The 23,138-nt window shown below is 39.4% G+C and overlaps 1 protein-coding gene across 4 annotated transcripts in view; it reads left to right on the forward strand.

Moving 5' to 3' along the window:
- Window positions 1–21,332, forward strand: part of DNAJC5 (DnaJ heat shock protein family (Hsp40) member C5) — a 56,433-nt gene extending 35,101 nt beyond the window's left edge. For all 4 annotated transcript variants that reach the window (XM_084645522.1, XM_084645524.1, XM_084645523.1 and 1 more), the window contains 4 exons: window positions 14,812–14,929; window positions 16,386–16,599; window positions 18,937–19,108; window positions 20,138–21,332. In XM_084645522.1, the coding sequence (XP_084501648.1) occupies window positions 14,823–14,929; window positions 16,386–16,599; window positions 18,937–19,108; window positions 20,138–20,241 (597 nt within the window). In that variant the 5' untranslated portion in view covers window positions 14,812–14,822 and the 3' untranslated portion in view covers window positions 20,242–21,332. The remainder of the gene's footprint in view (window positions 1–14,811; window positions 14,930–16,385; window positions 16,600–18,936; window positions 19,109–20,137) is intronic.
- Window positions 21,333–23,138: the final 1,806 nt, after the last annotated feature.

The raw sequence follows: 23,138 nt of genomic DNA on the forward strand, positions 1-23,138 counted from the left end.
TCTATTCCCAGATGTGGCCCTTGGGCAAAAAAGTTTGCCCACCCCTGCCCTAGCCTCTGTTTGCCAGAAGCTGGGAATGGGCTACAAGTGATGGATCACTTGTTGATTAACTGTTTTGTTCGTTCCCTCTGAGGCACCTGGAATTGGTCACTGTTGGAAGACAGGATACTGGGCTAGATGGACCTTGGGTCTGATCCAGTATGGCTGTTCTTATGTTTAACAAGACGTTCCCTGTCCCCTACAAGATAGCTTACCCAAGTCCTTTTCCCCAGTGTTTTTAATCAGTATGGCTGAAATCCCTTCTCATAAGAGCAAACCTGCTGGTGGCTTGTCCTCACAGATTGAAGAAATACCAGGGTATCTCTCTGCATACCCAAATATACTAGAACAAACCTTTGATGTTCACTTGTAAATAAGGCTCCCTCCACTTGTTTACCTCTTCAGAAGGAAATTAACAGGAAGTCTCTGCCAGCTTTCATTAGCATTTGACTTAGTATGCTAGTAGACTACAGTTGTATGACATACAATACACAATGGTCCACCACACCCTGTCTGGAGAAGTTTGTCTCAAGAGATGCTACCTTTGAGTGACTTGCTTTTAACCGCAGACATAAAGAACACATTTTTAAATATGTATATCTAACTCCTCATATATTTTCCGTACATACATCTTGCAATGATTATGATGACCAGTATGACGTAGGCTTTCAGAAGAGATTTTTCATGACCCCTTTTGGTGAACCCATGGACTCTCTGTGTATCCCTGTCCTACCAGTTGTCCTCAAGAGGTGCTTGGATCACAACCACCCTGTCCTCCCAAAAAAACCTCATGTGATTTCTATCCCAAATTCCAAATGTCAGAATTAGAGTTAAACCTAAAAAAGCCCTGATTTAAAAAACCTGTATTCAGTGATCAGTTGTCTGCCAACCATCATCTTATCTGGGCTTTTTGATTATATTGCATGGATGGCCAGGCAGCTCAAATTTTCAGTGTCCGGCTCTCAGTCTGCTAACAAATGAAAAGTCATCGATCAGGCATACAGATCACAGGATCTCGAACTTTGGCTACTTCCTTTGAGGTGTTATATGTAAATATTACACAGGGAAGGGCATAGTATTGATTTTACATAATGACATGTTCCAAATTTTCCTTTCAATTCTGTATCCATTTTAAAATGTTGTTTGTTTTTCATTGCATATCTGAAACACAGTGTTACAGTATCTAGGAAGAAAAGGAGTACTTGTGGCACCTTAGAGACTAACCAATTTATTTGAGCATAAGCTTTCGTGAACTACAGCTCACTTCATCGGATGCATTCAGTGGAAAATACAGTAGGGAGATTTATATACATAGAGAACATGAAACAATGGGTGTTACCGTACCCTCTGTAACAAGAGTGATGACTTAAGGTGAGCTGTTACCAGCAGGAGAGTGGGGGTGTGACATTTTGTAGTGATGATCAAGGTGGGCCATTTCCAGCAGTTGACAAGAACATCTGAGGAACAGTGGGGACTGGAGGGGGGGAATAAACATGGGGAAATAGTTTTACTTTGAGTAATTATCCATCCACTCCCAGTCTCTATTCAAGCTTAATTTAATTTTATCCAGTTTGCAAATTAATTCCAATTCAGCAGTCTCTCCCTGGAGTCTGTTTTTGAAGTTTTTTTGTTGAAGAATTGCCACTTTTAGGTCTGTAATCGAGTGACCAAAGAGATTGAAGTGTTCTCCGACTGGTTTTTGAATGTTATAATTCTTGACGTCTGATTTGTGTCCATTTATTCTTTTATGTAGAGACTGTCCAGTTTGGCCAGTATACATGGCAGAGGGGCATTACTGGCACATGATGGCATATATCGCATTGGTAGATGTGCTGGTGAGCGAGCCTCTGATAGCGTGGCTGATGTGATTAGGCCCGAGGATGGTGTCCCCTGAATAGATATGTGGACACAGTTGGCAATGGGCTTTGTTGCAAGGATAGGTTCCTGGGTTAGTGGTTCTGGTGTGTGGTTGCTGGTGAGTATTTGCTTCAGGTTGGGGGGCTGTCTGTAAGCAAGGACTGGCCTGTCTCCCAAGATCTGTGAGAGTGATGGGTCGTCCTTCAGGATAGGTTGTAGATCCTTGATGATGCGCTGGAGAGGTTTTAGTTGGGGGCTGAAGGTGACGGCTAGTGGCGTTCTGTTACTTTCTTTTTTGGGCCTGTCCTGTAGTAGGTGACTTCTGGGTACTCTTCTGGCTCTGTCAATCTGTTTCTTCACTTCAGCATTTGGGTATTGTAGTTGTAAGAATGCTTGATAGAGATCTTGTAGGTGTTTGTCTCTGTCTGAGGGGTTGGAGCAAATGCGGTTGTATCGTAGAGCTTAGCTGTAGACAATGGATCGTGTGGTGTGGTCTGGATGAAAGCTGGAGGCATGTAGGTAGGAGTAGCGGTCAGTAGGTTTCCGGTATAGGGTGGTGGTTATGTGACCATCGCTTATTAGCACCATAGTGTCCAGGAAGTGGACCACTTGTGTGGACTGGTCCAAGCTGAGGTTGATGGTTGGATGGAAATTGTTGAAATCATGGTAGAATTCCTAAAGGGCTTCTTTTCCATTGGTCCAGATGATGAAGATGTCATCAGTGTAGCGCAAGGAGAGTAGGGGCATTAGGGGATGAGAGCTGAGGAAGCATTCGTTTGTTTGGGTGGCAACTAGGCTGTTCAGAAATACAGCTGAAATCTCAAGTTTAACTTTTGAGGTAAGGAGGGCTGTCATCTTATAGGTATGGTTTCCCCTTTTTGACCTGAATGGCTAGTCAAAGTTTGGGGCCCTTGGGATTTTCCAGTCGCAAGTAGAAATTGTAACAATCAGGTATTTCTTTGATGCAGTTTTGCTTGGTTACAAATAGCTGCTTCTTTGAATTCAGGAGGAACCAAGAACAAAAGGAGCAGTTTCTTAGCTTACAGCTCCAAGCCTCGTCAGCCAACACCAAACCCAAAAGCTTGCACTCTCGCTTTTTCCAGGGTCGTGTGTGTGTATTTATGTATGTATGTATGAGGGGGGGGGGAAAAGACACAACACATATGCACCCACACACTCCTTACCCAAAACAGTGAAAGTACTCTGCTCATTCAGTCCAAACTCCTGGGCAGGTTCACAATCTCTTTTGTCTTAGGTGAGGGCTTTTGATTAACTCATCCTGACAGTTATGTTAATTTGTGATTCAAGCAATCATCGGTACTTCCCAGCATAACAGTGTCATCACTGTTTTGAACAATTCTAACCTGACTACTTATGAATTCTCTGCTGTTTAATTCTGATTGCTTCAGCAGCCTGTGAGAGTGAAATTGTAGTAGCAAGTGAATTTTTAGTTGGATTACATATGGTATATGAACTGGACATGAAAACAGATTTATGTTTCTGAAAGCCTGGCCAATGAGACATTATATGAAGAATCCAACGCATGGTACAAAGAAGATTTGTAAGGTATTCAGCCTTTGTTTGACTGTCAGTTTCTGCAAAAGCAACCAAGACATCTTATCTTTTTGGAATCCTAGGTAGTGTTGGAGAACTTTTTTTGATTTTCATAAAGAATAAAAAATACAAAAAGGTAAATTACTTACAACCTGTATATATTTCTAGATATTGCATGCTTCACAGGATTGCCAATAGAATTATGAAATTACAACACTTTACAACTTGTCAAAACTGCAAAAACAATCATAAACCTGGAACCCTGATGCACATTCTAAGGGACTGTCCATCAGTCAGGCAGCTGTGGAAAGAGGTGGACATGAGAACTCTTTAAATTACTTCTGCTGTGTAACAGATTTACTGTGGTAATAACATGGCCAGGTTTTAGCACAGCACTAAAAGAATTCATACTAAGGACCACTTACATTAGAAACATAAAATCATAGAACTGGAAGGGACTTTGAGAGGTCATCTAATCCAGTCCCCTGCACTCTTGGCAGGACTAAGTGGTATTTAGAGTCCATCCCTGACAGGTGTTTGTCTAACTTGCTCTTTAAAATCATCAATGATGAGATTCCACAACCTCCCTAGGCAGTTTATTCCAGTGCTTCACTACCCTTACAGGAAGTTTTTCCTAATGTCCAACTTAAACCACCTTTGCTTAAGCCTATTGTTTCTTGTCCTACCCTCAAAGGTTATCGAGAACATTTTTTTCTCCCTCCTCCTTGTAACATCCTTTTATGTACTTGAAAACTGTTATCACGTCTCTTCCTCCCCCCAACCGCCTTTTTTCTCTTCTCCAGACTAAACAAACACAGTTTTTTCAATCTTCCCTCATAGAAGATGGTTTGCTTACAACACTCCTGCTAATACATCTCAGAATGTTCTCTTTTTTTGCAACAGTGTTACACTGTTGACTCATATTTAGCTTGTGATTCACTGTGGCCCCCAGATCCCTTTGTGCAATACTCCTTCCTAGGCAGTCATTTCCCATTTTGTATGTGTGCAACTGATTGTTTCTCCATCAGTGGAGTATTTTGCATTTTATCCTTATTGAATTTCATCCTATTTACTTCAGACCATTTCTCCAGTTTGTCCAGATCATTTTTAATTTGAATCCTATTCTCCAAAATACTTGCAACTCACCCAGTTTGGTATTGTCCGCAAACCTGCTGAGTGTACTCTCTATGCCATTATCTAAATCACTGATGATTTAGATAATCATTCTGCAGTAATCCAGAATCTGTGAAGGAAAGGTTTGATTTGCATTGGTATGGTAGTTGTTGAAGACGTTCATATATACACAAATTTAATACATACTTGCTGTCCGAATCTGATTCACTTTTGGCTGAGCAACTTACTCTCATGCATGCTATAGGAGAGACTCTGATACAAATAAAGTATTGCCAGGTTATTGGACTTCAAAGATGGTGATCAAAGGTACCAAGATTTGGTATGCAAAGGGTAAAACTCAGTTTGATAGTGCGGACTCCAAGTCTAGAGTTAGATATATTAAAGGTATTGAGATGGATGATTAACTGTGTTAATGAGATTGCGCCTTTCAGGATTTGACTGTGGTGTAAACGTGTAACTGGCCTTTTGATTTATGTGGGAATTGTAAAAGTAGAACTATAAGTGCAAAAATTTACCTTGCAGCAACAGTAGAGCTGTTTCTGGTAGTCTGGATTCTAAACCAGATGTACTAACTTTGTCAATTGCTTGGTTGGCGCTTTAAGGGATTAATTCTAACAGCACTGATTTGTTAGTGCTTTAAATTTTAAAAATTTGAATACAATGAGAAACTTGATTTGCTTAGTTTTCTCCTCAGTACCTGCTATATTGTGTGGGTCTTTTAGGGAATGGGAACGGGCTTTCACAAAAAAGAACAGATGGTCTGCTGGCCATTTGCTTTAAAAAAATAATATTTGAGTCCCTGTAGGGATCTAACTAACCATCAAGGCATCAGTGAGGAATTGAAATGGCTGTTTATCTAAATTTATATCTGACATAAAACATTTAAAAATACCTAATTAACATAAAGAATTTTTAATGAACAAATCCTCAACCAAAATGTGTTTAGCACAGCAAAAATATATATAGGCACACTTTTCAGTAGAGGTGATTAACGGATGATGATGTTCTTGGTACTTGGTGTGCAGATGGTTAAAAGTGATGGTGTTTAATCCAGGGGATTACCTGTCTTCATAACCTTCTGAGCGAAACCTCTTCAGGGAATCCTGTCTGATTAGAATATGTAGCAGATGGCGGGTGAGTGTGTGGGTATGCCACACTTTTTTTAAAGGTACACAGCATCTCTTAATATTGTTAATCAGAATACTTGAAAGAGCAGATTCTGTAGAATAGACAATATCCTGGTGCATTCAGTTTTACAGTGTATTGTAACCTATACTTGGGTCTTCAGCCTTTAAAAAGTAAAACTCTTGCTGTGATGCCTGCAAAAGTCTTTGACCACCGTTAGGCTGCAAATAAAAAGTTCAAACTGCAGGAAACCGCTTGACTTAACTTATTTTTTATACTGATGTGTATTGATTATGATTTCAGTTATACTTGTCTCTGTTTAATTGAAGTTTATAAAGTTTCTGTGTTTCACCAGTCTCATCTTCTTAATTAACTCCAAGTAGCCATCTGAATAAAGAACCTGTTACTTGTAACTAGTAAGTAATTTTGTAATTACAGTAATCAGGTTACACTTTATCGCTGACTTTATTAATACCTCATTTATAGGCCTGCATGTTAATTGCATTTCAATTTTGAAAAATAAATTCAAATAGCAGTCATTCGTTCCAGGCTCTGAACTTTGTTAATTTTCAGATGCTTTAATCATTTTCAACGCCAAACTTTTAAAGATGATAAATTATCATTCTATTTCTACACCAATATTTTTCTTTATTCTTGAGGCAAGGCTATAAATGAACATGCATAGGCTGGATTCAGATTTGTTTCAACTTTATTAACTCTCTCTCCTTGCCCGATGAGTCATAGTGGGGTTTTTTTTTGTTTTTGTTTTTGTTTTGTTTTAAAGTGCCACATGTATTCATCATCTTTAGATTGTCAGTAAAGGCAAAAACCTACTTGATAGACAGTTTCCTTCAAGAGCTAAATTAGTGTTTAAAATTTTAATAGGCCAAACCTTCCTGAGACACTCAGATATAAATCCCACAGATCTCTGGGGGAAAGTTTGTAAAATAGGTATTGAAACAGTGAGAGGTAGTAAAGAAGTTTCACTTAAGGTGAAAGTGCTCACTGATGATTACACTACAGAAGTAACTAGACATAAGGGGAACTTGTAGGACAGGTGCAAGGAGAAGGTGTTTGTCCTTAGGTGAAAAGGGCAGGAGAATCCCTTACGGTCAATGGGGTACTGGTCAGTGTGATTAGCTAGCTACCAGATTGATAGATTCAGGACCAGCAGGCTGACCTTGGCAGTAGGACCATTCTTAGGATAGGTCTACATTGCAATTGGTGTGACTGCAGTTTGTGTAGGCATATCTGCGCTAGCTTTCACCTAGCGAATGTGGCTAAAAATAGCAAGAAGATGCAGCAGCATGAGTGAGGAACGTGAGTACATACGGGGGGGGGGGCGTGTGTGTCAAGTGGGCTTATATAGCCTCTGCCATGGCTGCATCTTCACTGCTATTTTTAGCTTCACTAGCTAGATTAAAGCTGACCTGGGTATACCTAAATGAGCTGCAATTATATCTCTGGTTGCAGTGTGCTGGGGGGGCAGGGTAGGCTACAGCCAGGTTGGCTAGTGCCTACAGATGGGGAGCAGCTGCACCAAAGGTCTGTGGTATGTTTGAGCATGCCATATAGCATACTCTTCCTGAAAATTTCTCATACCTTTCACTCAGCTTAAGATAATGCCCAAATACACAAATCTGCTGTACTTTATGCTCAAGCATTTCATAATTTTCCTCACACATTTGAGACCTTTGATGATTTACCACTACCCTTTTTCAGAAAATTAAGGGTTCTCTCCTTCCCTGCACCCACATTTCACTCTTCTGTGTGTTTATCTCTTGCATCCCAGTTTCTTAAACAAAATATTTTAGGAATGGATGTGTTTTACTCATTAAATATTGTCTATCAAGGAAGCTAGAAATCAATACATTTGTTAATTTCTTAAAGCTGCTAATAATTAGAGTAAAGGAAATTAAAAGTCACGTTTGCTGGTTTAGTAGAGAGGATCAACACAGAGAAATTGCCCTGAAAATAGTGTAATGAGGTGTAGGGCAAGTTTGAAAGACCAAATGGACACCAGTAGTTAACCCTTGACACTGACATAACCAGGCAGGGTCTAAAACCCCAAATGGCTTGTGGTCATTGACTGACAGATTGGTTCAGGTTACATATGTGCTTTAATTATGCTTGTGAATGGCATTTGAATTCTTACTGGAAAAGTAGTTAGATAAGGAAGGATGTAACTAATACTGGAATTGGATTAAATTTTCACATAAATCTTATCAGTTTGTAAATAATAATCTATCAAACTGTCAACAAAATATATAGCATTGTTTATTTTGTATATTTTTCATCTTTCAGAAAACTATAAGGGATGCTTATTGTAGAACAGCGAGATTCTTAACATGATCTGTGTTTTTTTCCCATAATCTTTCCCTTTGATTTTTCATAAAAATAGCATATGTAGATATCAAAGTGCAAAACTGTAACATATTTTTAACATCTAACTTTTTGTTTTCTTATGTGAAGCGTTTGTCTGAATAACACTTAAAAGAATTCCAATGTTATCTTCAGTTAATTCAAAGGGACTGCCAAAAAAGTAACCAGGAAACAATGAAGTAAATAACTTCTTTAAAACTTATTGGTGACTTACAACAAATAACATCTTGAAAACATTAAGTCTTTGATCCTGTTCTCAGGCTTCCTGTCGCAGTGATGTTGTGGGAGGTCTTTTCTTGAGAGGTCTCCTCAGTTGTGTAGAGAAATACTCATTCTTATTTCAGTTTCTCTGGACCCAGCATCTGTGGCAGGGGAACAGCTAAATTACCATAGTGAGAACCTAAAGGATATTTAAAGAATTAAGAAGAGAGGGAGAATGGCATTTATATCTATTTTTGGCAGAGTCCATGCTGCAGTCAGGTAGCGTTGAAATTGCCTGTCAAGAAATCAGGGAGAGTTTCTTCTGTCCCTGCCAGTCAGTCAATTATTCCCATGCTTCAGCATACCTATATATTTGTAGCAGTTGATCTAGTGTTTTGTGACGCAAATTAGCAAGAGTTACTGCTAAGCGACACAAGACTGGCTGTATTTGTACTGCCTGATCAGTACAATGGCAGCTAGTATTTGGTGTCTGGTGAATACCCAAAAAGTGGCTTATTTACATTCCTAATATACACTTGTAAAGTAATAATATGACTTCGTCCTTCTGTCTTTGTTCAACGGTACGGAATTTCAGATTTGCTGTACACAACAGTTTATAGGAGGGACTCTAATGCAGCTGTTTCAGATTTACGATTGGAGCTGTGCTGCCATTTCCCCATCGATACTCATGCATGACTCTTGTTAATCTCAATAGTAGTTATGTATGCAGCAAGGGGAGAACCCTAAATATTTTAGCATTTGCTGTGTGTGAGGCTTTTTTGTTTGCTGTGCCATGATATCTAGCCCAAGAAGGAAGCAGACCATAATTTTTGGCTTCAAAGTACTTCTTGGGGGTCGCTGAGTTTGGAGAGGAAAAAGTTTTTAAATTTTTGCCTGTGGAGGAAGTATTTCAAAATTAAAATGTCTGCTCTGTTCACACCATTTTTAAAATTCTTTTATGTCTTCAGTCTCTTTCCAATGTGAAATGTCTAGATCAGAAGTAAATCTTTACTACCAGCATATCATGTACATTTTCCTACTAATGCATACAGGAGACACATTGAAAGTGGACATTTCTGTTTCTTCATCTGTAACTCATAATTGTAATCATGGAGCGGAAAAGAAGTTGTATTGAAGTAGACTAACAGAAATTTGTAAACTAGATTAGTGAGGCTGAAATAAGAACTCAATGAGTGTTCAGAAGCAGCTTTTTAGAGACCTTTTGATCAAGACTAATTGCCTCAACAGTCTTTAAGAAACATATCTAAAACATTAATGACCACTGATACTAATTAAACCAGGGATGGGCAGATTACATCCCGCGGGCCGAATGCAGCCCATGAGCCATTTTAAGTCGGCCTGCAAGCTCCCACTGGGGAGCAGGGTCTGAGGCTTTTCCCTGCTCCGGCGCTCCAGCTGGGTCAGGGGCCGCACCATGCGGCTCCCAGAAGCAGCCGCATGGCCCCACTCCAGCGCTCTAGCAGGATCAGGGGCTGCTCCACGTGTAGGAGCCGGAGAAGGGATAGGCCACTGCTTCCGGGAGCCGCTTGAGGTAAGCGCTGCTCAGAACCTGCGCCTCTGAGTCTCTCCCCACGCCCCAACCCCCTGCCCCATCTCTGATCCCCCTCCCGCTGTCCAAACTCCTCAATCCCAGCACAGAGCACTCTCTTGCACCCCAAACCTCTCATCCGCAGCCCCACCTCCGAGCCCGCACCCACCCCCCCGCACCCCAACCCCAATTTTGTAAGCATTCATGGCCCGCCATACAATTTCTATTCCCTGATGTGGCCCTCAAGCCAAAAAGTTTGTCCACTCCTGAATTAAACAGCGAAACTGAAATTTAATTGTGGTTATCTTAACTAGCTATTACAGTACCCTGCGTCTGTCCACCTGAGCTATCCCCCTGAAACTATCCACCTGAGCATTGGGTTCCTTTCTCACTGCTACTTAAAACCAGGATGATTGTTCATTGTCCCTTATTTTTGTTCTCCTCATATCTTAACTTTTGATGGTTTGTATGCAGAGAAAGGAATTTGCAGAATTCTTGTGCTTTTGTTTTAATTCTGCTGTCTCAAGTGTTTGTGTTCTCTCTGTTGGATGCTTCAGCTGAGAGACACAATGCTCTGGAGTGGAATAGAACATGATTTGAGGGTACTAAGAGATCCTCTGCTGTGGTGGCAGGCTTGATGATTTTGCCTCTGGGACGGAAATCCATCCAGTCCTTTCTGTGGAATTGACCATGAAAACCAAGTGATGAAAGCTGCAACCTTTCAAAGGGTATTTGTTTTAGATTGTCTTCTATGAGCTGAAATTACTCCTTTCACTGTAGAAGGTAAAGGGTTTAACTAGAAGAGGGTGTGAGGCTTTAAATACTCATTTCAAAGGCCTATTTAATCTGGTGTGGGTTAGTTGTAACTAGATAATCCAAAAATAAGTCTCCTTTCTATGCTCATCCTTGTTCCAGGGCTGCAGCTAAAAGATGGCAAATGCTCATCTCCTAATGTTAAGGTCATGACGTATTTGTCAATGTTTTGCCACAGGGTAGAATTCCATTGGGGTTTTTCATATTTGTATGTGTACTGAGAGGTTAATTCAAGTTCAAATATTTTTATTCAACTAGAAGATATATTACATGGTTTGGCCCTTTAATGTAAACCCTTAAAGGGGAGACTGCCTCCTACCTAAATGGTCAGGCAGTCTCTCTTCTTTCTCTCCTCCCCACTCCTTTCCAAAATCCTTCAAAGGAAATAGTAAAAAAACAAAAAAACTCAACCGCAACTATATCATGGCCTGTTAATGTACATGAAGTATTTGGGGGCAAGGGGGTGTGAAGTGGGGGGAACCTCAGTTGGACTAATTTCTATTTCTTTACTTAAATGAGTCATCTGGTGGTTAGTGGTATCCTCGGGTTGCAAAGAGCTTAGTCAGTTGGAACTGCAGCACCTCTGTTTATCTCATTTCTATATCAGCCTCTGATCACCTGACTTCTCCTATGCAACTTTCCCAATCTGAAATAGCATTAGCAATACCACTTGAAGAAGGGCAGTCTCTTTCCCAGTGAGTAGCTCCAATGCTATTACTAAAAATTTACAAAGCGCGTGAAATAAGTGAATGTTAATTTTTTTCCAAGAGAGGTAAGAGATGGGAAGACTGTAATATTTAAAACTAGCATTTGCATATTCAGTGTAATAACTGAAAGAAGATATTTACTGTTTATCCATTGCAGGTTTATATAAGTGTGACATGCATTGTAAGTACTAGCAAACAACTCCTTCTCTATTTTCTTAAGTGGATTGGCTGAGCAGATAGGATAGGACCAGGGCAGTGGCGTTTTCACCTGGAGGTCTTTGACTCAATAATCAGAGCCCTAGGTCACCTATCACTCAACCTCTTTGCTTCCATATTCAACATGAAGATTTCCCATTTCTTCTCTAGGTGAAGGGACCGCTAACCCCATAGCCACATATATGTGTTCTTGTCCATGGCCAGAAGGATTGCTGTATACTTTCCCCTGTTTGCAGTACTCTTCGAGGCAATTCAAAGGAGAAAGGAAAGGGCAGAGTAATTCGAGTGGCCTCTCATTGGTAAATAAGCCCCTCACTGGTTTTCAGATGTAATTGAGATGGCATCTTAATATCTGCTACTTTTCCCACTCAGGAAGGATCTTCAGTTGCAGGCAGCTAAAACAAGGATAGTCCGAGGATCTCAGAAGAGCATTTTAGCTTCCAGGAAAGGATTGAAAAATAGGACATATTGGGCTTAAACCTCAAACAAAAATTTCAATGGCTGTAATTTCCAGCATTTTACTGACAAATGCAAGATGGTGTCCCACCAGGACATTGGAAGACTTTTTGGAGCAGACTCCTTGGCATCTAAATTTAGTGTTAAATACCCTAAATAAACCACTTGAACCTCTGTCCCAAATATCTGTTTCCACAAAAAATGTTTTTTCCAGTTGCCACTGCTTCAGCAAGAAGAGTTTCAGAACTAGAAGCTTTATCAGCTGAACCACAGTACTGCACTTTTCAGGAGGACAAAGTTGTTTTAAGAACTAATGCCATTTTCATTCCCACAGTAAATTTGGTATTCCATAGGCGCAGGTCCTTTCATCTTTCTGTCAGCATCCAAGTCACACTATTAAAAATTATGGCATACACTGGTTGTCAGGAGACCACTGCAGATCTAAATTGAATGCACTAGCCTTTTCAGAATACTACTGTTGCTTTTTGTTTTATACTATTCATCAGTGAATTGATACCTTGGCTGCTTTCTTATATCCCCAGTGACTAAAATGGTGCATAGCAGAAGCTTACAAGGCCAGAAGCCTTCCTGCTCCCGCAAATGTCCATGCTTATTCTCTCAGTAATGGCTACTTCCGGGGCTGAAAGGTCATATGCATCCTACAAAGAGGGGAAACAGTCACTTGGTTGTCGGTACCCCTCTTTACAAAGTTTTACAAGCTGGATGTGCAAGCCTCGTGTGGCTTTCGATCAAGTGGTTCTGCATGCCATGGTACCACAATGACCAGACGGGAGGGAGTCTTACTCAATTGCATATTCTTAATTATACTATACGATCCTTGGCTATTTGCTGATATTGGATGTACCACCTCTATGGGATCTGTAGACCTCCCTTGTACAGAAGAATAGGAAAATGTATTTTAACTTACTGAAAGTTTCTTTTGTTCTAGTGGGAAGTTCTGCAGACTTGTCTTGCCCGTGACAAGCATTTTTCATTTCCAGGAGACTAATTTCCTTTTGCTCTCAGTTGCCATGCGTTAGGCCAGAATTAATACTTGTTCTGCTGTAAGAAATTTTAATATTAAGTTTCTGGTGTTTCAGTAAGCTGCTAATCCTTTGAGAATTTAATACATGAGCAACAGCTGTAAAAGCATCTTGAACTGATGGAGCCTGCAAGGGGATAGCCACTCCCATCTTGTCCTGATGGATCTGATTCTGCAATAGGAAACCACTGTAAGAGGTCTGTGGACTTCCCCATTAGAGGAAAGGAAAATTTTGGAGTTGTTCTATTTGCCAGTGAAGTAAGCAGTCATAAGTCAATACATGAATGGAGCAGATCTTTTGGATAGTCACTTTTTTCTAATGGTAATTGTATATCTAAGCATTTGAAATTCCTAATCCAATAGTAAGCAGATTTGAAATGGTCGGTGTCATAAAGTAGTTATGCTGCGTTCAGATTTGAATAACGTAACTGTTTAAACAAAAGGTCTCTCTTGAACTTTGCACTCCAACTTGTTTTTTCCCAAAATCTGTTACGGTATTTTGATTATGATTAATTAAACATCTGACTTTAGAATTTAGTTTTAAAAGTCAGAAGAAACCTTCAGTACAATACTTCTCAGTTAAATACTATGTGGTGAACTGGATGGCTGAGAGAGCTGGTAATGAGGTACAGAACCTTTTGTTTCTAGATCACCTATTGAATACAGCCCAGATTTGGTAGTGGTGGAAAATTACTGTCTAATGGCTGTTTGCTAACCTGAGCAAAAGTGGTGTTGGTTTTTTGGCTAAACCACTATCACAACTGCAAGCCTTGTTGGTGATCTCAGTGGAAAGGCCAGGGATTTAGTGAGCAGGGAAGAGATTGAATTGCTCTCAGCCATATATATACTATAGTTAGTGAGAGAGAGAGAGAGATTGTGTGTGTGTTTGTGTGTGTAATCAGGGTGAGGATTGACATACGTTGTTGGAATGATGTGGTGAAGCTTACACTACACCGTGCATGCTGTGGGTGACCAGAGGAATTCCTCTGTTCAAGCTGTCTATCTGACACCTTTCCTGAGTCTTTAAAGTTCATTTAACCAAGACAAGTAATTTATTATTTGTACTGTCAACACCTAGGAACCCTAGTCGTGGACCATGACTCCATTATGCTAGGAACTGAACAAACCCAGAACAAAAAGATGGTCTCAGCACACAAGCAGCCTAATTGTTGTCAAGTTTTTTTGTAGGCATTGTGGAAAAGGAGAGTGTTTAAGGAGAGATTTGGAGGAAGTTAATGAGGTAGTTTTATGAACGTTTAATTTATGCACATCAGCTGTTTACCTCAACTCGTTTCATGGTTCTGTAGCATCTGACTTTTCCATTTCATTACCTGGATTATAAATGAATGTGTTTAAGTAGAGTCTGAGTCTATGTTCTATCATAATGTTTATGTTGAGCCCCAGCTTCTAATTTTTCCCAGTTCCAGAAATGTGTAGTGGTTATGATTTGCCTAGATTTATCCTGATAGTTTGTTGTTTTCCCCTGACAATGCAAAGCTGGAAGATCTAAGAAAGCAAGGTAAATAGCTTTGTTTGGAACTTTTAGCATCTCTTCAAAGCCCACTTATAATTTTTTTAAAGGAAAGATAAAAGTTCATATAAAAACTCTAGTGGAGTTGGCGGTTGATCATTGAACAAAGTCAGAGGTCTGGACTTTGTTTGGTTATAAGTATCTTTGTTTTAGATGGGATTTTCAATAGCTTTGCCCTAATGCATGGGGGGTTTCTTCCACTCAGGTTAGTTCAACATGGCAGACCAGAGGCAACGTTCGCTGTCTACCTCCGGAGAATCATTGTACCATGTCCTAGGACTGGATAAGAATGCCACTTCCGATGATATAAAAAAGTCATACAGGTAAAGGTTCAAATGTCTGGTCCCTGACACTTCACAGAGCATGTTTACTAACCGTTTCAGATAGTCCGAATGTCACGTTCAGTGTGTTATGTAGTCTGTGCTTATATTTATCAATACTCCTCATATTATTATATTACTAAATATAATACTTATATTTACACAATACTTGTGTCAGCAATGTATTATCAGTATCAGTGAAAATCAGTTAACATTTTTTCACATTAAACTTTAAATACTAATTTTTTAAAATCCAGATTTGACTTTTAACCTTAAAAAACAAAAAAACCTGCAACTGCTTTGCATTGTCCAATTTTTTTAATCTTATTTTTTTGGGGAGAAAAAAATCACAATACTGTTCTTGTATTTAATTGCTACTCATAAATATTGTGCTACAGTTCAGTATGGTTATAGTTAACAAATGGCAGTGGTTTGAACATTACACTAGGGGTCAGTAGTAATCTTGGCTTGTGAGTGCTCTTGAGAGAAAATAGTTTTCCTTTTATTTTTGTCCCTTTTTTCTCACGAAAGCTTATGCTCAAATAAATTTGTTAGTCTCTAAAGTGCCACAAGTCCTCCTTTTCTTTTTGAAGTGTAGTTTGGTGGCATTACCCTAATTTTGTACCACAGAATTACAATGGCCCAAATAAAGTATGGACGATTGGTTTCTCTTTTCATGTCTATTAATAGGTTATTTTACCGGTTTTTCTTCAGAGATTCTTTTTATTCTCTTCTGAGTGTCTGAACTTTCAAATTTAAACAGAACCCAAAGATCAAAAGAACCTTTTGTTCCTGAATTCAGTGACTTCAACAGGCTATATACACTTCCAGATCCGTTGAAGCCATGTTGCTGAAAACTTAATGGAGTCTATAATTTTCTGATATCTGTTAACTGTGAAAGTTAATTCCACCACAAGGACATCTTGAATTGAACAATAGGCTGTTTCTGCACAGTGATTTGAGCACTGATCCCAAATAATTGTCAGTTCTATTTTTAGTTTGCTAGACGTTGCAGGTTAGATGTGGCAGCATTCTCAGATGTGGCCTTCAGAACCCTGTCTTAGATTTGTTGCGCATTCTATTCTGTTATGTATGCCCCCTTTCATTTGGAGCATTGCTACTGAGAACTTAACAGTACAAATTGCTAGATCAGATGAGCAGAAAAGAAAGCTTCCTCTGTCTTTGTACTGAAGTCTCAATCTGAAATTCATCCTGTGAGCTCCACTAGGCTAGTGGTATAGACCATGTAGAAAGATTACAGTTTTGTTACCATCTAAAGGAGACTCAGTGGGGCAATGGAAAGGTAGAAGTGAAGTAAATCATAATTCTGTAAATACTCTTTCCTGAGACTGGAGAGCCTGTCAGATTTGATGGGAGGAAAGATGGACAGGTCAATCTACCTCTTGTAGTAGGATGAATTGCAAAAAAGCACCTGAGAATTTTTTCCCCCACTCCACAGGAAACTTGCATTGAAATATCATCCTGATAAGAACCCAGATAATCCAGAGGCTGCAGATAAATTTAAAGAGATCAACAATGCACATGCAATATTGACTGATGCCACAAAACGAAACATATATGATAAGTATGGCTCCTTGGGCCTGTACGTAGCAGAGCAGTTTGGAGAGGAGAATGTGAACACATACTTCGTCCTATCCAGCTGGTGGGCAAAGGTAAATGAAATAAAGATTTTTTTTTGCATTTATTCTGAACAGATGCTTAGCCATTCAATGGGTACTGTACCAATATTGGTAATTGGATATTCGTGGTATTTTATTTCATTTATTTGATATATCTGGCACCTATCCAGAACTTTAGACAGATCCCAACATTTAAAACACCATTAGAAAATCTGTTTTTATGCAATACTTTTTATCCATCAATTTTCCAGTTACAAATTCCCAATTAATAGACTCTCCCACAAAGAACTGCACACCATAGCTAGTCATTTAATAGAATCACACCTCAGTCACCCTCCAGTTTCCTTTGCCTGTAAACCCTCAACCTCCCTAAGTGATTAAGAGAAAATAAAATAAGCAGTGTGCCCAGGAAGATTAACATATCTGAGCTCTCGTAGACCATGGAGAATGCCCTTCCATTTGTGTTGAGGTCTCTAGTTTAGGCATCTGCATTGATCTTAACTGTGACAACGTGGTCAAGGAAAGAGAGGGGGTCCTTTAAGCAACCAGGTTCCGAAACATTTTAAGGTTTAATAGACTAAAACAGGCACTTAGATAACTGCCCAGAAATGTATTGTTCATCAGTATCTGTCTGCATATTGGTGGTGTGCACTTCCTGAGTGCTGCTCAACTGCTAGGCGACAGCATTCTGCACTATCTTGATCTTCCACAGCGTCTCAGTGTGCTACTGCAGGTAGGCCTATCACAGTAATCTGTCTTAAGTGACACAGGCACAAATAACAGTAGCCAGTTCTGCATCATAGTGAGATGCAGATAGAAGCGATGTTTGGTTGTGGGTGGTGTTTTTTTGTTTATTTTTTTGTTTTTGTTTTTTTAAGCAACAGCTGCTACTAGACTTTACAAAAATATCCCTGGACCTAATAAATTCCAAGATTGCAAACTTGAGCCACAAATCAGAAACACACTCCCTTAAACAGGCAAGCTCACTAAGTATTCCCATCTTCTCCCTCAACACCCACCATTTCTTCAGCCAGTTTGCTCTAATCCACTTTTCAATTTCATAGACAATGGATTATTTATTTATTCTGCTGCACCCAGCCAGTTCTGAAGTGATGGAAACAGAGCTGAATATTGTTGTAGTCAGTAACACTGTAGCTCGTGTCCTCCTGAACTCTTAATAGTCTTATATGCACATTGAAGAGGAGATGTAATAAATCTTATGTGGAGAGTTTCTGGCAATAAACATTGCCAGTTTCCAAGAATCATTGTATTTTACTTGATTCATGTTTATATTGCTGCACTCAGATGCATGCAAACCCTGAAATGCAATTGTGAGATCTTTACTACTCAGGAATTTAGAGCATTTAAAAGAAAATATGAGATGTGAGTTATATATAATTTATAAATCATTCTCTTTTTTTGGAGGGCGGATGATAATGTTTGTCATATGCAAATATATCATGATTAATTATATTTCTTAGGAGCCACTTGATTCTTAGTAGGAATCTGAACTCTTCTAGCTCACTGTGCTTTAGTACAGTGACATTACTTACCATTCTACGTGGTTGATTAAGATTGTTTTCCAGTCTTGATGATTCAGGCATTGGGTATGTTTTCCTGCGTAGTTGCCAGCACCTTCATCTCCTGACTCCTTTGGGGTGAGAAAATAGTTGTATCACTGATGGATCGGTGACTGGATAATTGGCTGAAATAAAAGAACCCTCTCAGTTCGCAATGCAAAAAGAGTTGCATTTTACCATCAGTGGGTGCCACTATGAACACCACAGGCACCTGGAGAGGGGCAAGACAAGACGAACTCCTATTAGTATTTCATGAGTGGTTCTTAGCCTTATCTACACTTTAGGATGCAGCTGAAACAGTAGTTCATTATACTCCAATTTCAGGAATTTTTTTTTCAGGATGCAGTATTCTGCTGTGAATAATGTACGAGTCTTATCTTTAAGTAGTGTTGCTTTGTCCCTTTGTATCCTGACCCTAGGCCCTCTTTGGGGAGGGGGTGGAGAGGAGAAGATTCCTTTAATTTGCTTTGCCTCTAGAGTGCTTCTCCTCAGGTTCCTCTTCCTGTGTATCCAGTCCTTCTCAGCAGCCCAGTGTTCACACTGGACTAGAATGTTAATGACTATTTTCTTAATTAGGAAATAAAATACTGCATATTCGTATTTGTTTGATTCTGTTCCAGTGACGAGCCTTATGTCCAAAGCAGCTGGATCTCTGTTTATATAATTAACCCATTTAAACTGACCTCTTCTGTAGTTAGAGCTCTAGGTTAGGTAACAGGAGCTATCCACTTTGTTAGAAGATGCAGCTTATGTGTTGTGTACATTCTTTCTGTTCCTCTCCTTTCTGCAGGCCCTGTTTGTGTTCTGTGGGCTCATCACAGGCTGCTACTGCTGTTGCTGTCTGTGTTGCTGCTGTAACTGTTGCTGTGGAAAGTGTAAACCTAAACCTCCTGAAGGCAGCGAGCAGGAATACTATGTCTCTCCAGAGGACTTGGAGGCACAGTTACAGTCGGACGAAAGGGGTAAGTTTCATTAACAGCAGGTGAGGAATAGGTCATTGGAGATGGGGTAGCTGAAGTAATAAACCAGACAGATTCTTGTGCTTATGTGTAGTGGCCCTTTACACGGAAAGCACATTAAGTTAAATGTCACAGCAGCTGTGCAAACCGCCTCAGGCATGTGGGAAGAAGGATTCTTCCCCATATAAGCATGTCCAATATGATCAGTCAACACAAAATCTGAGCTTTCATTTTAAAATTGTTTATATCCGTGCAAACCTTGCGTTCTGTTCATGTTTTTTTACTGATGCCTCAGCTGCTGGGCTGTGTACCGCTTTCTTCTTGAATTATGGACAGAGTGAGCAAATGAAGGAGCAGCTTTAACATCCTCTGTTGAATTGCTGAGGCTCCTAGCTCCTCTAGACTCCAACTACCATGGAGCTATGGGGCGGATGATCTACCTCACTCCACCTTTTCTGCTGCTTTGCAGCCTCCTCTCCTCACTAGGCTTAGACTCTTCTACCCAGTTCCCACAGATATCAGCTCTAGGCCCAGAGAGGGGAACAGAAAGTACCTGGTTGCTTATCTTCCAGGGATGGGCCAGAGACCCTAGCAGCTGTTAATGAGTGAAAATATTATCTTTCAGTCTTTAGCTGATCAGTGCATGGTGCTATGTAAACTTATTTCTTTGAGGCAAGAAAATGATTTTGAGTTAAAAGGAAATAGCCTGAGTTGGGTATTATGATTTAGTTCACTTAGTCTGGAATTAATGCTTTTAAGAGGGAAATCAGTAATGGCTGCTCTATGCATGCATGGCTCTTGATAGGTAAATTAAAACACCATTACTTCAAATAAAGTACCTAGCATGCAGGTGTTCTCATTTGATTTGAACTCCAACTGAAAATAATGAATTAAGATAGTGCTTCAGAAGAGAGGGTGTGGAAGTGTACTGTTGATACTGTTGCTGAGAAGTGTGATTGCCTGCTGCTTGCCAAAAATTAATGGAAACTATTTTCCCCAGTGCAATAAAACATTGCTTTCACTTCTTTTCAGAGGCCACAGACACACCTATTGTGATACAACCAGCATCAGCCTCAGAGACGACCCAGCTCACAACCGACTCTCACCCCAGCTACCACACTGATGGATTTAACTAAGTTAAGGAAACACTGATTTAGAATGGATAAATAAATACATGGCCAACTCAACACTAGAATCATGAACATTAGAAATAGTGAATGGGGAGGAAAAAAAGTTTTGCCAGAGTAAGAAGGCAGCCTCCAACCTGCTGAGAATATTTTGTAATCCCTTCAGCCTTTTGTCACCTTCAGTGTCGTATCTTGATGATACATGAAGTGCTGTAGCATGCAGTATTTAAAGCAGTTTAGCTATGGTCTTATTTGTTTGTTTTTTCCTTTTTTATAGCATGTATGGAGTTATGTTAAATGTCTGTTTGTGTTATGTATTGAGGAGTTTTCACAATAAGAGTATGATGGAGACATTCTGCATTTTAAGCAGTGATACCAGCCTAAAACAAGATCTTTTAAAAAGTGAGTAAAATCAGTCACAAGCTGCTCTGCTTCCATACAGTTGAACTGTGAAGACCATAGAGCTCATCATTTTTATGAGTGCCACAAAGATCTTAAGATTTTTGTTTCTAGCCCTTCCTGTCTCTCCCTGCACCTCTATCTAAGCAAGTTTACAATGCAAAGAACTGAAAAAACACCAACATGATAGGGCAGGAATTCTTTAATGCCGGTTTTCAGCCTAAATAAAACTGCCCTGGACATGCTTCCCTTATTTATGATTTTTACTCTTCAGACATTAAATTGATGGACAGCTCCTTATGCATAATGGGAATTCTCTGATAGTATAGGCCCAAAATGTAGGTTGTGACAAAAACCAAATGTTAGAATTATTTTTAGGGACTTTTTTTATTTCAAGCTGAAGCTGTTTGTCTGAGTTTAAGCATTCCCCTGCAGTATTTATTTCAGCCTCTTGTTAGTGCATGAGAATCTTAAAGTGAAACTGATTAGTCCGTTTTCATTATCCAAGTGAAGGAAACACAAAGTAAACAAATAGCAGCAATGGTGGAAAGCAAATTAGATTTTTAAAATGCTCTTTTAATAATCTAAAATGCTATTAGTAAGACCGTTAGGAACACTTTTTTAAAAAAATGCTTTTAAGCTGACCATGTCCCTTTAACTTTGTCATGAACAACTTTTTGGAATATGTAAATGGCTATTTAAGAACAAAACACCTCACTTTGTGTTTATCTCAAATAATAGTTTGCACACAGTATTCTGTTTAGATTTGTTTGTTTACACATTTTATTTTTCTTCACATAAATTACTGTGGAAACTATTAAACAGTTTCCTGTGCTATCTTGAAATCAAATCATGTCTGAATAATGTTTAAAACTGTAGTTTAATTTGTGAATTTTAGGTTTGCTCAGCTGTCACAGAAGCATTTACTTTGCAGCTGATATATTTTGATTTTAACAGATTTCTCTTTAGAAAATGTTGAATAAGGATTTAGGGGAACAACTAGTAAACTTATACACAGGGAGCTTTTGGTAGTTAGTTATGCCTCTTCTGCTTTGATCTTTTATGTCTATATCACTTCTCCTCTCTTCCCTTTGCATCTGTTTCTTCACATCACATGCCCCCACCACACACTTTTTCAGGCCCTACAAAGTGACTGACATCCTTCCAGCCAACATTCCCTTTGGGACTCTTCCATTCTGCTCTTTCACAAGGCAGAGGGGTCACTTTGGAGAAAGTGCTTAGCACTGCTCAAGTCTCCCTGCCAGCCTAAAGAAGAAGAGCCCAGGAACTGAACTAAGGTCTCTTGCCATAGCAGGGAAAGCACTACAATTGGGCTAACCTTGCATAGTTTCTTTGTTATTGAAGGCTGTAGCTTGTGCCTTGTAAAGATGTGCAGAAATGTCCATGTGAATATCCTTCACTGTAACCTTGCACATAGTGAAAGATTAATTAAAACCTCTGGCTTGAAATCCTGCCAAACATATTAGCCAAAAAAGATTTCAACTCTCCATGCTGAATCAGGTTGTTCTAAAAGCAGACTTTTCCCCCCTAATAACTGCTGGTTCATGAACACAATTGCATGCATGGAAGTCTGATGCAAGCAAAAGTGTGCTTTTGACTATGTTGGATCCTGGTGTGGTATCAAAAGGGAATCTGTCATTCTACTTAACTAAACAGATTTTAGCTACCATAGACATTTATGAGCCATTTCCCCCTGTAGCATTTGAGTAAAGTTGGTAATCCTACAAACTTGAAGTTACTTGGACACTATTACCAGCATATCTTGGGCTACCAGTGATTTACTGCTCTGCTCTTTGTTTCAGTACTTAGTATCAGGAAAAGGCCTGTGTTGCTGTTTCAAGAGATCAGTCACAAACTGATCTTAGATCCTTGCTTAAGTAAAGACTTTATTTAACTGCTTTGGATGGGGAATAAATTAAGTTTCCAGATCAAAACTAGGGTCCCAGTGGCCTTGTATAGACTCTACCTAAACCTGTACTTAATGTTATGTTCTACTCTGGAGTACATTAGGATATATATGCAAACTTAATTCCCTAAAAGCTTACTGGCCAAAGCTGCTTTTGTGGTCTGAACATCTCAGTGAATGCTACTGGGTAGACGTTAACTATACATTTATCTGCATAGCTGACAAAAGGGGCTGGTAAAATGAGGGAGAGACTCTTTCCGCATATATTAATTACACTGCAGAATATTCTTCCTTCCTCTGGTCTAGAACAACTGATGCAAAACATCAGTTCATTTGAATTGTCACTTTATTGTGAAGAAGTTGTGACTCCTTGTATCAGGGATCCAAGTTAGTTTTGATCTTTAGTTAGTTTTGAAATTACAGATGCTATTTCTTAGTTTCCGTAGCACTTCATTTGCGTCAGTAAACATCATCAGGATGTTTCCATGTGCAATGTAAGAATTAAATGCAGGACGAGGCTTCTTAACTCTAGCTTCAAACTCCACTGAAGTCACTTGCTGCATTCTTTGTAAACAATGTC

The sequence above is a fragment of the Lepidochelys olivacea genome, assembly GCF_965140295.1.
Source record: "Lepidochelys olivacea isolate rLepOli2 genome assembly, chromosome: 13".
Classification (NCBI taxonomy): Eukaryota; Metazoa; Chordata; order Testudines; family Cheloniidae; genus Lepidochelys; species Lepidochelys olivacea.